The sequence below is a fragment of the Mesoplodon densirostris genome, chromosome X (assembly GCF_025265405.1).
Source record: "Mesoplodon densirostris isolate mMesDen1 chromosome X, mMesDen1 primary haplotype, whole genome shotgun sequence".
Taxonomy (NCBI): domain Eukaryota; kingdom Metazoa; phylum Chordata; class Mammalia; order Artiodactyla; family Ziphiidae; genus Mesoplodon; species Mesoplodon densirostris.
Window position 1 is genome coordinate 23,503,050 of NC_082681.1, and position 15,350 is coordinate 23,518,399.

Here is a 15,350-nt window from a genome sequence, read left to right on the forward strand (position 1 = left end):
ACCCTTTACTGTCAGGGGCAGGGCCAGAGCTGCGTGTGCCTATCAGAGGACAGTGCTCAGGGGCTATCTGTCTGGGACCCCCTCCCCTCCTCTTGGGCTTCCAACAAGAGGGCTGCCTTTAGGAGCACCCCCAAGCAAAGAAATCTACGTGGGGCTGTTGTACAATAGATACACCTTCAGAGCCACTTTTAGTTTCTTTAACCATTGGACAAGGAGCTTTCACATCCATAGGACCAGATGTACAAGAAATACCTACAGGACTTCTGCTGGAGAGCCACCAGAAGTTCCCACTGGCTCAAAAAGGAATAAACTGTCCTGCCTGGGGCGTGGGCTGCTCAGCTGTCAGTGGGCCAGACTCCTAGCTGTCCTCCTGCCCAAGCCCCAGGGTCATTCCTGCCTCCCTACTTTTGCCCACTCCCCTCCTCTTTACCAATCCAAATATTACACTTTATTCAACAACCAAAATAAGTTCAATGATTTTTTTGGTGACTCCTCCCTGATGTTGAGTATATGATGCTCTCAAGTTCCATAGCACAGTCTTGCACTTGGTAATATTCTTGTCTAATTTTTGTTCCCAAGTAGTTTCAGTGTGTACATTGTTCTCACAACTAAATCAGAGGGTCTTGGAACGTAGGGGATGAATCCTCCTGTTACATTTCTTCCAGCAAAGATCTGGGGACATCATAGACCTATGTTAGCTTGAACCCTGCCCTCTTCAAGAAAGGGCAGGGGGAAAGAAGTACTTTTGGTATCAGGGGCTGCTTGGTGAAAAATGGGGAAGCAGGAGCTAACGGCGTTGGAAGGAACTGGGCCTGTTGGGCAACCTATATTTTTATTTTTAAATTTTGGGAAATAAGAAGAGAGCAGCCTACTCTCGACATCCAAGGAACCTAGGAAATAATGATGAGTCAATGTCTCCTTTCAAAACTTCTCTATCCCTCTGCCTGCACTGACTCCCTAGAACCACATACCTGTCCTGTATTCCACCCCCTCCGGGTGTTTCTGCCCACTGATGACATCATGTGAGAGAACGAATTAGTCCTGAAGAAGTGACTCAAAGGATGAGCATTTCAGGCGGCGTAGAAGGCTGGTAGGGAGTGTGCCTTTCTAGCAGGGCGAGTTGCCTCTTCTATTCATCACAATCAGAAATGTCTTCTTGGAGGAAAGCAAGACATGAAGGCATATGATAATCTATACAAATTTTATTTTAATATCAATTTGTATGGAAACAAGCAGGTGTCAGTGTTACACAGGCACGGAAAAAAGGGAAAGAAAAAAACCTCCAGTGATAACTGCTTTTGTATTTACACCGTTTGGTTTCAACAGGGACAGGAAGTTTTACTGTTAGCTTCCTGTGGGAACTCCAGTTTCTGCACCTTCCCCTGCTGCCTCTCAGCATCACGATAGAGCAGGGATTTCTGAGCCTTCAATCGGCAAGCCAGGCACATGAAAATTGACTCCACGTTCTGGCTCTCTTTGGGGTCCTTGGCCGATGTCTCAAATAAGAGCATGTTGTGGGCATCGGCAAATTTCAGGGCTAAGTTGGAGGGCACCTGGATCTGTTCCCTCAAGTCACACTTGTTGCCCACAAGCACTTTCGGGACTAGTGGAGGCACGGCATGCCCATTGCATTCTTGGATCCACATTTTGAGGTTGGTGAAGGATGTCATCTTGGTGACGTCATAGACAAAGACCACGGCATGCACATTGCGGTAGTAATGCTCGACCATGCTTTTTCGGAAGCGTTCCTGACCGGCGGTGTCCCACACCTGAACCTGGAAGATACAAAGACCCGTATTTGGAGTCAGAAAGTGAAACATGAACAGATAGGAGAAAACATGGTTCTGTGGCATTATAAAAGTGAGGTGACAAGCCCTGACACAGGAAGTGGTTCTTCGGCAAATTGGCAGAATGGACTTATCAACATATAGAGAGAAGTTTCTTTCAGGGTTTATTAAGTCTTTCTTAAGGTTTTTAGTTGAAAAACTGGAATGTAAATTGGTCAACTTTCCTGGAGGGCAATTTGGCAGTATTATCAAAAACCTTAAAAATGTACAAAACTCTTAGAGCCTAGAATCCCACTTCCAGAAATCTATACAAAAGAAATAGCAGATAACGTAAATAAGTACTTGGGATATAATATACAGCATGATGACCATAGTTACCACTGCTGTATAATATATATGAAAGTTGTTAAGAGAATAAATCGTAAGAATTCTCATCACAAGGAAAAACTTTTTCTTCTTTTGGCTTTTTCTTTTTATTGTACCTGTATGAGATGATGCGTGCTCACTAAACTTACTGTGGTAATTATTTCACAATATACGTAACTCAAACCATTATGCTGCACACCTTAACCTTATACAGTGATGTACGTCAATTATATCTCAATAAAACGGGGGGAGAGCAAAAAAAAGAAAAGAAAGAGATATGTGGTCAAAATTCTGCACAAAGATCTTAATCACTTAAAAAAAAACAATAGGAAACAACCTAAATATTCACTAGGAGAGGAGCAGCTAAAATGTATGTATTGGGTTGGCCAAAATTTTCATTTGGGGTTTTCCATATGATGTTATGAAAAACCTGAATGAACTTTTTGGCCAACCCAATATATATCTATACAATGGGCTATTATGCAGCCGTTAAAATAACCTTTTCATAGAATAAATGGTGTAGAAAATGCTCATAAAATGTAAGTGAAAAAAGTAGGAAACAAAATTTTTCATATGCTATGGTCCCAATTTTTTTTAAAAAAATTAAACATAGACAAATGCATAGGAAAGACTGGAAGTGTATAGGCCAGGATATTAATGGTTATTTATGAACAGTGGAACTTAGGTGATATTTAGTTTCTTCTTTTTTTTTTATGTTTTCCAAATTTTCTACTGCATGCATACATCACTTTGTGTTTTTTTTGTTTGTTTGTTTGGTTTGGGTTTTTTTTTTTCATGACTTTTTAAAGAAAACAAAGTTAGTGTTAAAATCTCACCGTGTGGCTCAATTGATTTTAAGTTCACTTCTTTGTTATGTAAAAGGTAATTTAGCTCACTGGATTTTTCTTCTGCATCTCAGCTTTTGGGATCACGCCAATCAGTAACATATGTAAAGATACAACTCCCAGGGGATACTCTGGAGTCTAAACACATTCAGCCCAATCTATTTCCCGTTATACATCCAAAGTCTTGGACAAGATAAATCATGCTGAGAACGACAGTCCCAAGGCCTTATACAATTCTCAGTTATGAAAGAAAATGTGATTATGGTCACTAATTGACTACTATGGTTCTTAAAACGAAGTATAGCCTTTATTTGGAGTTAGCAGTCAGTAAGTATAATCTAGTAAATATAATTAAATCTCTTTGCTGAATGAAGATCTTACAGGGCCCCAGAGTCATCATTGTGAACATCAGTTTTCATTGCCCAGGCTTCCCTTCATCTCCTCAATGGAGATGGCCTCCATATTCCTTTGGCACGACATTCGAATTCATCTCCTTCTTCTATTTAGATTTCCATGTCTCTTGGTCAGACTCTCATCTCCTCACTCCTGGATTACAGCAAAGTCTTTTGGATTCTAGACGTCTCCACTCCAGTGCCTCTTGCATACCACTTTCAAACTAGCCTTCCTAAATCCCTTCTTGTATCAGCATGTCATCCTCCTCTTCAGCCAATTCCGATAGCCCTCTACTGCATGTGGCATCAAAATGGAAACATTTGTCTGCCCTAATCGGACCCCACCCAAGCTGGTTTCCAACTACTCAGCTGCACCTGCTTCATTCTCTCCTCTGTCCCTTTGGTCCTTCTAGTCTACCTTCCCCTACAGAAGTGGTTGCCCCCTCATTGCTCTATCCACATCTCACCCATTCTTCCAGGCTCGGCTCACACTGTACCTTCTTCCTAAAACCTTCTCCAACTTTTCTTCAATTCTCTTTCCTTAGGCATTCCTATCGCACTTTGAGTCTGCACCACACCATTTAGAATATATTTATTTGTTCTCTAGTCGTTTCATCAGTGTTCTTGGCATCCCTCCAGCTAGACTGTAAGCAGTCTTTTTCTGCATCAGATCACTCGTCATCATGCTTGTCAATAATCGTTGTCGTGATCAAAAAGCAGTATTGGCCTGAGCCAGCAAAACTACTGTCTGGCATCCTAGGTATCTGCCAAGGTGATTTCAGAGACAACATTCGACTTTGGTTACCCAGAAAAACATAAGTCCTCAAAGGCTGATTTGCTTCGGCAAGCAGAGACGGAAGAGATTTTCATTTCTTCCACCTCTCTGGTGCTCTGAGCAGGAAGAAAGAGGAGAGCAGGCCAGGAAAGGAACGGAGGTCAGTGGGAAGAGGGCAGGTATCCTGCGAGAATATCATTACCACTTGGCTCCCACCCCCACCCTCCGGTAGTCGGAACTCTTGCCTCTGAGTAAGGCTGAATGCCTACCAGCCCTCAGGCATGTGGCAGATGCTTTAACACCATGAGCTCAGGACTCTAAAAATACCTGCCACTAGCAGGAACGTGGGTGGGAGTGTATGAGGTGTTTGGGGCTGAGTAGTTTGGCTGTTTGGCTTTTCTATGGCTTCAGAATTATGCACGCCACCCAAGCTGCCGGAACTGCAGGGAGGGCCCTCTCTGCTGGAGACCTCCTTTGCCTTTCCAGTGCCTGGGGATCCTTGAAGCTTTCATTCGGAGGCTCAGAATTTCAACTACTGCTCTCATTCCAGTTCTTTAGAAACCCCACCCCAGGTTCTTTGCACCCCTGTCTGTGGTGGGAGGGGAGCCAGGAAGCAGGCTGTTCACAGCAGAGAATCAGAAGAGCCAATGCTGTGGCCTCAAGAGCCATCAGAAAGGGACAGCACGGCAGTCAGGATCGCTGGAACACGACCGACCTCACTTTGTTTCTGGGTTTAGTGTCCCTGTCCTTCTCCGCATCCTCATAAACCCCTGGCCTCTGTCGGACAATGAGAGCATCTCCTCTCCCTTTGGCAGCTGGCGCTCCCTCACCCAGTCCTCCCTTCCTGTGGGCACTGCATCTGACGCCTGCCCCTTAGCCACACACATGCCCCCCAGGACCCTCTTTTCTCTCCAAGGGCCAGTGGGGTATAGTGGAGTCAAACCAACTAGGGTGCAAATCTCAACCCAATCATGTCCCACTAGTTAGGTGTCCTCAGTCAAGTTACTTTATCTTCAGTGTCCTCCTCTGGAAGCTAAGGATAAACACAGCAATCTGGTAGGGATGCTGTGAGGATTAGCATTCCTTGTGAGTACAGGACACAGTGCCTAATACACTCCCCCTTTGTCCCTGGCCTGAAACCGCCACCATCAAGTCTGGCCTGACAGCTAATTGGGCTGGCGCTGTTGGAAACACAGCAGTAGATGTGGAATTGGGAAAGCCGGGTTCTAGCCCCTCAGCTTTCTAGCTGAGTCAATGACCAGCCAAATGAAATAACATGCGAGGAAGAGCTTTTGCACAGTATAAAGTGCTCTGCAAATATTAGCTGTTGCCATTGTCTCAGAGGGCCCATGAGCCCTGTCCTGGTAGCACTGCTCCTTGGATCTGTTGGTGCTCATCCTGGAAAGCGCAGAAATGCTTGGCTTCTTTTTTTGGCTGCGCCACACAGCATATGGGATCCTACTGCCCTGACAAGGGATTGAACCTGTGTCCCCTGCATTGGAAGCACGGAGTCTCCACCACTGGCCCGCCAAGGAAGTCCAAGCTTGGCTTCTTGATGATGAGATAGAGCCAAGGCAAATGCAGTCAGTGGGGAGGGGGAAGAGAGAGGAAGGCCAGCAACATGCCATGGGTGGCTGGGGGCAGGCCCAAAGTGACAGGGGCTCTGGAGAGTCAAGGGGCACAGGGTGGGGAGCTGCCAAAGATAAATCTAGCCTTGTAAACCATTTTCCTGGGGCTACCGCTGCCTGAGCAAGCTTCGGCAAGTCCCTCACCCCTGCACGTGCTCTTAGCTGACATGGGTATTTCTTATCCCTAGGGAACATATCTTGCATCTTTCTACAGATGAGGCATGAATGTCCTTTTGTTGGAGGCTGGTGGGGGGTGTGGGGTAGAAGTGGGAAAAGAGAGAAGCTACATCTGTAACCTTTGGAGGATGCCCGAGTGGATGACGGGAAAAGTTTAAGATAACTCTTCAGCTAGCTGGCTGTCCCATCTGCATCTAAGATACACCACGTTCACACACCAGGCTGACACAGAGAACAGCAAAGGAGGACAACAAAGAGAAACTCACCCACAGCAAGAGAGGCAGCACTGGAGACAGAGAAACAACAAAACGGCTGGATAATTTACCATTCAGCTAACTGGCAGAAGATGGAAGCTCAGAAGCCCTAAGGAAGACATGACGTCATTCTGACTGCAGGCAGCTTCCGAGGGGACGCTTAGCTCAGCCACTCGGTAATGTAACACACGAAGGTGTTTTTCCAAGTGATCGGCAGAGGAAGAGAAATCCACAATCCTGAGCAGCACCTGCCCACAGCCTCGGCTGTCCTGCAGCGAGCGTGCCTGGTCTGGAGTGATGGGGCAGAGGGTTGCCCAGGCTATAGGAGGAGCCCAACTGGACAGCAGGGCGTGCTTGCATGAAAATTTACAAGGAATGGCTCAAAAGTTAGAACTGAGCCTCCCCTCTACTACCTGCCCACCCCCAAACACACACCCCAGTTGTCGTCTTCCAATGCTTTTAGACTGAGACAGGCGCAATATGATTTAGCTAAACCTGTAAGGTGAGAGACACATAATGGTCATTAAGGGAAGCTCCACCCTGCCTTTGGGGACTGGTGGAGGCCTCCATCCTTCCTAGGCTGGTGTCAGGGAGGACTGTCAAGCTTTCCCATATGATGTGTCACCATGTCCCTGTCACAGGTAACTTTGTGGGTTGGATGGACGGTGAGGCTGGCCCAGAGTGGGGATTTACATGCTCTTCTAAGCCAGGCAGCATGGTGTATGGAAAGAGCACCGAAAAGGGAATTAGGAGACCTGAGTTGTAGGCCGGGCCCTGGGTGATCTTGAGCAAGTCACGTTCCCTCTCTGAGCCTCAGTTTCCTCTCTGTAAAGCAAGGAAGTCGGATTAGAGATGCTCTAAGGTCTCTTCCATCTCTGAACATCCTCTGATTCTCATACCCAAGATGAGACAGTCAAGGTGCAAAAAGTAAAACCCAGGTACTCGGCTCGATGTCTGGGGTGCAGCTGAAGGTGACATCTTGAAGGCTCCTGGGTTCTGGGGCTGAAACCCTGAGCCCCTGGCCTAGAAGAGACCATAAGGCTGGTTGCCCGGCATGCCACCTCCCCCTGAGCACAATGCCCCCCCCCAGCCAGATACTGCCCCGCTAGAGGAGAAAGCAGTAGGAAAGAGCATGAGCTCGGAATCTAGGTTGAAATCCCGGCCCTGTCACGGGGAAGGCAGGATAGTGAGATGGCAGAGTGCTTGGGCTCAAGAGTCAAATACTGAAGGTCAGATCCACGTGCCTTGGGGCAAATTATTTAATCTCTCTAACTTTGGACTCCTTATCTCTAAAACAAGAATGGTAATAATAGTCCTAATTTCATAGGGTTGCTGAGAAGACCAAATAAGATAGTGCATGGAAAGTGCCTAGCCTGTGCTCTTTGCTTCTTCAATAAATAGAACTTGTTGTTGTTATTATGATTATTGCCTACTCCTTGCAGGCTTTTCTTGATGTTCTTGTGAACCAGAAAATGCTAGATTATAAATCTTGTGAGGGCATGGGGGACACATTGATTGGAGATACCAAATGGGGCTTCAAGGCCCTAGGGATGGCCCTGGTAATTAAGACAGTAGCCCCAAATATGCCAAATTAGTTGTCCCCCTGCAGGGGTTGACAGTATGCGCTACCCTGGGACACAGCGGGGCAGCCCAGGAGAGGCCACACCCTATTCTTAAACTGAGAGAAGGGCTTGCTGAGACCTCTCTGCCACTCTCCTGTGAGCACTGGCATTTTAGAGCCTGACAGCCTTCTGTTGCTGGCTGTGGTCTAGGGCCACCTCAGCCTGGGGACTTTTCTCCCTTCCCCAAAGGCAGTCACCTCCTAGCGTGACTTTGGTACCTGTTCCTTGAGAAACTTCAGGCCAGCCGGAGTATGGGGCAAAATCATCTCCTATGGAGCTCATTTGCTAGCTGCCATTCTCTGCCATCTCCCCAAGGACATGCTGGTCTCGCCTGCTGGCTTGGGCCCTGAGCTTGCAGCAGCTTTGCCAGAGGCAGGGTCCCCATCCCGCTGCTCCCACACCCCACCCTGAGCTCCTTCAGAATCTGCACTCAGAGGGCTCCTCCATGAGCAGTGTCACAAGGTTTTGCCCTCTTGAAAATATCATCTTCCCAAAAAAGCCTGTGTTAAGCATTTATCTGCACGTGGTGCTGTGCTGGGCTCTGTTTCTAGTGAGTCACATTGTCACAGGCTCTGCCCTCTGGGAGAAAGTCCGGAATCTTTGGCAGAGACTGTAAAATCCAGTTTGATCAAGTACTGGATCTTAGAAGGGAAGGAATCTTTGCAAAATTTCCCCAAGGCCATTGGGTAGTGACCCTCTTCCACTCGTTTTCACCTCCCACTTTCTGGCTTCCTCCTCTCCTCTCCCCCTGTTCTCCTTCCCTAGACTCCCAAACGCTTCCTTTTTCCTCCATCTAAATTTCAAGGGGACTTATTTCCCCCTCTGTTAAATCCAGAGGACTCGTTGGCTCAATGTGACACGATTTTAAACAAGCGATAGCATTAAATTCAAAAGGTTTTGAGGGTTTAAGAGCACATCCATAAGTACATTTCTATTTTGGATTTTAAAAGGCATGTTTTAAAAATGCCAGAGTCTTACAATGTTACATTAAAAGAAGTCCTAGCCAAGCAGATATTGACCTACTTTGACTTTTGAAAGGAAATGTAGCAATTCCCTCCAAAATGCGAGGGGCAAAAAAGATCACTATTTCCAAACAGTGCCCTGTCTTCCTGATCCTGGGTCTCAGTTGTTTTCAAGAGCACTCCCTTACCAACACTGAGCTGCCCATATTCCTGACATCTAGTGCCTTGGCCTGGTCTCTGAAGCCATTTTAAAACACATTCATTTTAATAATGAAGGAGTCAGGAATCGTGTACAGTTTAGAGCATTTCATCATTCTCCTCAGTTACTCAGTCCTTCTCTCCACATCACTCAGAAGAGAGGCCCTGTGGTCACTGGGGCTGTTTACCCACCATGGGGGGAGGGTTGCCTTCACCCGACAGTGTCCGAGCATAGGCTCAAGAAAAGGCCGGCTGTGGGACTTCCCTGGTGGCACAGTGGTTTAGAGTTTGCCTGCCAATGCAGGGTACATGAGTTCGAGCCCTGGTCCAGGAGGATCCCACATGCCACAGAGCAACTAAGCCAAATGCGCCACGACTGCTGAGCCTGTGTTCTAGAGCCCATGAGCCACAACTACTGAGCCCGTGTGCCACAACTACTGAAGCCCACGCACCTAGAGCTGGTGCTCCACAACAAGAGAAGCCACCGCAATGAGAAGCCTGTGCACTGAAGGAAGAGTAGCCCCCACTCGCTGCAACTAGAGAAAAGCCCGCGTGCAGCAACGAAGACCCAGCACAGCCAAAAATTAATTAATTAATTAATTAAAAGACAAAAAGAATTAAGAAAAGGCCAGCTGTGGGTCTAAAGAAGTTGGTCTTGAGGGCCCAGTGCCTTCTGAGGTGGCTTTCCTGCCCATAACCCTGCCCCCTCTGCTCCTCTGACACATGAAGCTGCCCTTGCCATGTCCTCCCTCCCTCCATCCTCTGCACATTGAAATATTACTGTCCTATCGAGTTTCTGCCTTTTATGAACCAAAAGTGAGCACAAATGGTCAGACAAGAATACCTGTACTTAGCCTACTTGACAAACCAAAGAGAGGGGGCACCAAGACACTTCCCTTAGCCCTCAGATAAGTTGCTCTGCATTTTTACAAAGGCCTGCTGAAGACAATACCCACAGAATGAGTAATGGGCATTAGGTACCCAGACAAATAAAGAAGATACCACTTAAGGGGTACTTTCCAAAAGAACTAGTTTTATCTATTATGAAGTGTTGGCAGGTAACCCTGTCTCAATTTCTTTAAAAGGGCTCATGGCTTTGTGCCAGAAGCACCCCACACCACTCCCATTCCAAATCAGCCTTAAACTTAATTATAACTTGTAATTTAAAATAAAGCAGCTTTCATTCTCTATGGATTTCCATCTCCCCCCACCCCCGCAAGGCCTGGGGGCTTAGCTAAAGCAGGTTTTTGCAACCTATTGGCACCCACGAGGTAGAAGGGACCTCAAGATGTGTAAAGCGCTTTGGGATCCATCCCACAGACCAGGACGGAGATTCTTCATACCGCCCTCTGCCCACAGGTGCCGCTGCTCCCGGCTCAGGGTCAAGGATAGGATCAAACAGGCTTTTCCTAGTGGGAGCTGTCAGGCAGGGGCAAAGGGCATGAATGCAGCCACTCCCGCCTGCCCTCAGAAAACGGGTGAGGTGGGTACTGGGCCACTGAGAGAGGCGAAGGGGATGAGGACGTGCCGAGGGTCTTGGGCTCAGCAAGCGGCGACACAGCCACGCGCTGGACATTTACAACCACTAGAGCAACGCCTCTGGCAAGGCCCCCTCCCAGATCCCTCCCTTCCCGGACCTGACCGTCTGGATCACCTTGATCTTCTCGCCCTCGATTTCCACGGTCTTCTCCCTGAAGTCCACGCCGATGGTGGCCTCAGTCTTGTCCGGGAAGGTCCCCCCGCAGAAGCGGAAGGTCAGGCAGGTCTTGCCCACGTTGGAGTCCCCAATCACGATGATTTTGAAGATTCGAATCTGCACGTACTGGTCCAGCGACGAGTCCAGCTCCAGGGATGCCAGGCCAGCGGCCGAGGTGGGCTGCAAGTTCCCATGGCCCAGGATGGGCTGCGCCATCTCCCCCGGACCGGACCCGGGCCCCAACCCCCCTCGAGGGCTCCACACAAAGAAAACGGCCACGTTAGTGCGCTCGAGGCGAGCGAGCTTTGTGCGTGTGTATATGTGTGTGTGTGTGAGAGTGTGCGTGTCTGTATCCGCGCGTGTGTGCGTGCGCCAGCAACGTGTGCGCGCGCGCGCGTGAAGGGGGTGCCTCTCACCCCAGGGCCCCCCCTCCTCCAGCGCACCCTACTAGCAGCTCTGAGACAGCGACACAAAAGCCAGGGAGGGGAGGAGAGATGGAGGAGAGTGGGCAAACGTTCTCCCTGCGCCTGTGCGCTGGGACGGGACGCTCGGGCGTGCGATCCTACCGCGCTCCCCAGGCTGCCGCGGCCGCCACCGCACCTTTGCCTAGACCCTCCCCTGCCTGGACTCCAGGGACACACCGGAGGGAGGAAGCCTAAGGAGGAAAGGGTGGGTGGAGAGAGCCGCACACACCACCCCAGGATGGTCTTCCTTTCTCCTTGCCCCCATTTATTTTATAGGTTTATAGGTTTCGGGCTCCCCACCCCCACTTTCTCGGAGCGCACGGGGTCAGCGGGCACAGCTGGGGAGGACAAAGAGAGCTGCACCCTCAGGCATCTCTGGAGCACCTCGGCTTCGGAGCGACACTACTCGGCGGGGGTGGGGGGTGGGGCGGAGATACCTCCTTCACCAAGCGGCCGGCAGCTGCACCGCGCCTCCGCAGCCCCCTCCCAAGCCTTAGGATAAAGTGATGCTCTGTCTTATTGAGAAAGCAGGTGCGCTCGCGCGCCCCAAGGAGATGGGGAGGGCGCTGCCAAGACACGCTGTGGGTTATGGGGGCCCGCGCAGCTGCGAAAGGTAGGCAGGGGCACGGGTGTGCGTGTGTAGGGGGAGTTAGTGTTTCTGTCACAGACTTGTCAGATGTAGGGGGGCGCGTGCCAGGCGCCAACCTCCCCTCATCACACCACGAGCACCCATCCTCTGAATGTTCAGGAGAGTGGCTCCCATTGGCTGCCGCAGTCGGTTGTGTTTGTCTGGCCAATGGGGAAGGCCCGCCACGGGAGAGGGCCGAACATGGGGTAGAAGAAGGGGGAAGCTGGTGGTGGCAGCTTCAGCCAAAGGGGACTTTGTTTCCGGGGCTAACCATTCCAGGTCCAGGTGGAGGGGTCTTGGGACACAGCATAAACCTCACAGTGTGTTGCATTCCCGAGCCCTCCATATAATCATAAATTCTTCCAGAATGGTGGAGTTTCAAAAGGAATTAGAAACCCCTAGGAGCGTTCACCCCTCTGCAACTGAATGTAGAACAAAGTGGTTGGGTCTAATTTGCCAGAAGCCTAGGTTATGCTTGGAAGATGATAAATGAACAGAACTTTCTTACGGTGTTAAGAGGGCAGCTTCCCAAGGCTTAATAAGCATAACACATCTTGGTCAAGACCAGTATTCCCTCTGCCGGAAGTGATTTGCAGGTTCAGAATTTGTTTGAAATCAACTCTGCTGAGGTACAATTTACATACAATAAAATGTGCCCGTTTATGTTTGCTTTTAAGACTTTATCCCTCCTCCCACATATTTCATAAGCTAAGGTAATATTGACACATACCAATAGCACCGACGTAGGAGTTATTTGCTAACGCCATCAAGGTCAGGGATTCCAGCAGCCCACGTGGGTTACCATCTTATTTGTGTGTGAGGCTGAGCTGCAGAAGAGACAAATATGACTAAATCCATTCCCACTATGAGAAAAACAATTCAGTGCATCAGTGATAGATCTCTAAGCAAACTGGAATGTGACTGCTCAGCCAAGTCCAAGTTACTCAAAATGGCTAGGAAAATGGGGTCTTCTAGTTAAGAAGCTTTTTAAGCTGAGTTAGCAGATATATTTATAGCTAACTCTTTTAGCATATATGTGGGTCACCCATTTCTAAAACCCTAGATTATACTATTCAGTATTAAACCTCGAGAAGGATTTAATCTTAGTTGGCTAATCGAAGGTCATCATTATGAATACCAATTATCATTGTCCAGTGTGAATAGTAATCCTCACTGTACAGTATTTTGTTTCTGATTGGTTGATGTCTACATAATAGTTTGCCGGATCATGGTGATCATTACCTACAGAAGAGTAGCTATTTTTTTAAAAAGGTAACTATTAATTAGGCATATCCAGTAGGTAAGAGTGAAAAGAAGGGCTTCCCTGGTGGTGCAGTGGTTAAGAATCCGCCTGCCAATGCAGGGGACACAGGTTCGAGCCCTGGGCCGGGAAGATCCCACATGCCGCGGAGCAACTAAGCCTGTGTGCCACAACTACCGAGCCTGCGCTCTAGAGCCCGCGAGCCACAACTACTGAGCCCGCGTGGTACAACTACTGAAGCCCGTGCGCCTAGAGCCCATGCTCCACAACAAGAGAAGCCACCGCAATGAGAAGCCCACACACGGCAATGAAGGATAGCCCCTGCTCGCTGCAACTACAGGAAGCCCGTGCGCAGCCATGAAGACCCAACACAGCCAAAAAATAAAAAAAGAGTGAAAAGAAGCTTTGCTAATTCATAGCCGTAATTAATGCTAACTTTCTGGGAGATATAAAAAGATATTACATCCACATAAGTTTATTTAGACATATGCTCCCAGTAAAAACTTGTCACTGAGTCTGAGCGTTCACATTATATTTGTAAGGTAGAAACACTGATTTCTGGAAATGTGGTATATCAAAATGGGCCCCATGCCCCAATAAAATACTCTGTGGAGTGAGATTTGGGGGAACTTTCACTTATAGTTTTGGAGTTATTCAATATGTGTAAGTTGCTTTTGCCACCCAAAATGATAAAATATAATTTTTTATTAAGAGGACAAGAAAACCTCATTGTACCTATTGCAAAAATAAATGTGCTGTACAGTGTCTTTTTTGTATGTTAATTGTGCATCATTAAATGACTATCTTTCAAATACACCCAGTTGTTTTCATAGGTATATGATCGTCATGATTTTGATAGTGTTTTCCAAAGCTTCTTTCACCAACAGATATGATTAACTTTGTATTTAATCAATCCATGTTTATTATTGGCTTTTAGAAATAGCAATAAATTTCAATGTCTGCAAGACCTTTAAAATATGAAATAAGTAGAAATAATTTTTTACCTTATTGTGGAATTGATATTTTCAATATTTATCCCCCCAAAGAGCCTTAGGTTAAAAGGCAACTACTGGGACCTCCCTGGTGGCACAGTGGTTAAGAATCCACCTGCCAATGCAAGGGACATGGGTTTGAGCCCTGGTCCAGGAAGATCCCACATGCCGCAGAGCAACTAAGCCCATGCACCACAACTACTGAGCCTGCGCTCTACAGCCTGCAAGCCACAACTACTGAGCCCACGTGCCACAACTACTGAAGCCCGCACACCTAGAGTCCATGCTCTGCAACAAGAGAGACCACCGCAATGAGAAGCCCGCACACTGCAACAAAGAGTAGCCCCTGCTAGCCGCAACTAGAGAAAGCCCGTGCACAACAACGAAGACCCAATGCAGCCAAGAATAAAAATAAATAAATGTTTTTTTTAAAGGCAACTACTACCTGCACTTCTGAACATTAACCTATTCTTAATGAGTAAGGGAGCCCTGGATCATTTTCACGCAATAAATACTGCTTCCTGGGTTAAACTTCCTAAAATAACTTTGTAATTTCATTCTTTATCCCTATTCCACTAAAGATAATAACTTCATCACCTACGATATTAGGGCCAAACTCTTTTGCCTGTTCATATCTGGCCCCACCATATTCACCCATCCTTACTTACTTCCTAGTATGTACTCTCTACCATTGTCCCCTGAAAACATGCTGGGTTTTGTTTTATGCCTCCAAGCAGCATGGTGCTTCCTCTAAGATACTTTACAAATATTAGCTCATTTAATCTTCATAACAACCCTATGAGATTGGTAAAAGAGGAAAGTGAGGCACAAGTTAAGTGACTTGCCCAAGTGGCAGAGCCAGGATTCAACCTGGGGCAGACCGGATGCAAAGTCAATGGTGCTTAACCACTGAAAATATTACCTTTGGTCCCAAAGTATTCACCATCTGAAATATCATTCCTTCTCCTCCACTATTTGAATTTTACTACTCATCCTTCAAGACACAGCTCAAGTAACACTTCTTACATGAAGTCCTTCCTTAGCTATTCCATCCCATATTTTCTCTTGCTCTTGCACTACATCAGATATTATTTATTATTTAAATGACCAGTATATGACATCTCCCCAACTAGACAGTGACCACTTCCTATACTTTTCATATCCCCCAGAGCTCCTTTAATAGCACAGTCCAAGTGGCAAGTGCTCAATAAATACCTGTTAAATGAACATGTAACTCAAAACTTTGAAATAGGCATATGTTATGTTTTGCATACAGCCAATAATTTATTTCCAATTTAGCTTA

The 15,350-nt window shown here is 47.4% G+C and overlaps 1 protein-coding gene across 1 annotated transcript; it reads right to left on the reverse strand.

The window, feature by feature from the left end:
• Positions 1 to 1,319: 1,319 nt before the first annotated feature.
• On the reverse strand, positions 1,320 to 10,918 carry RAB33A (RAB33A, member RAS oncogene family). Its single transcript, XM_060087819.1, has 2 exons — positions 10,661 to 10,918; positions 1,320 to 1,775 (listed from the first exon to the last, which is right to left on the reverse strand). Exons 1-2 carry the CDS (start codon positions 10,916 to 10,918, stop codon positions 1,320 to 1,322), a joined length of 714 nt encoding a protein of 237 aa, XP_059943802.1.
• Positions 10,919 to 15,350: the final 4,432 nt, after the last annotated feature.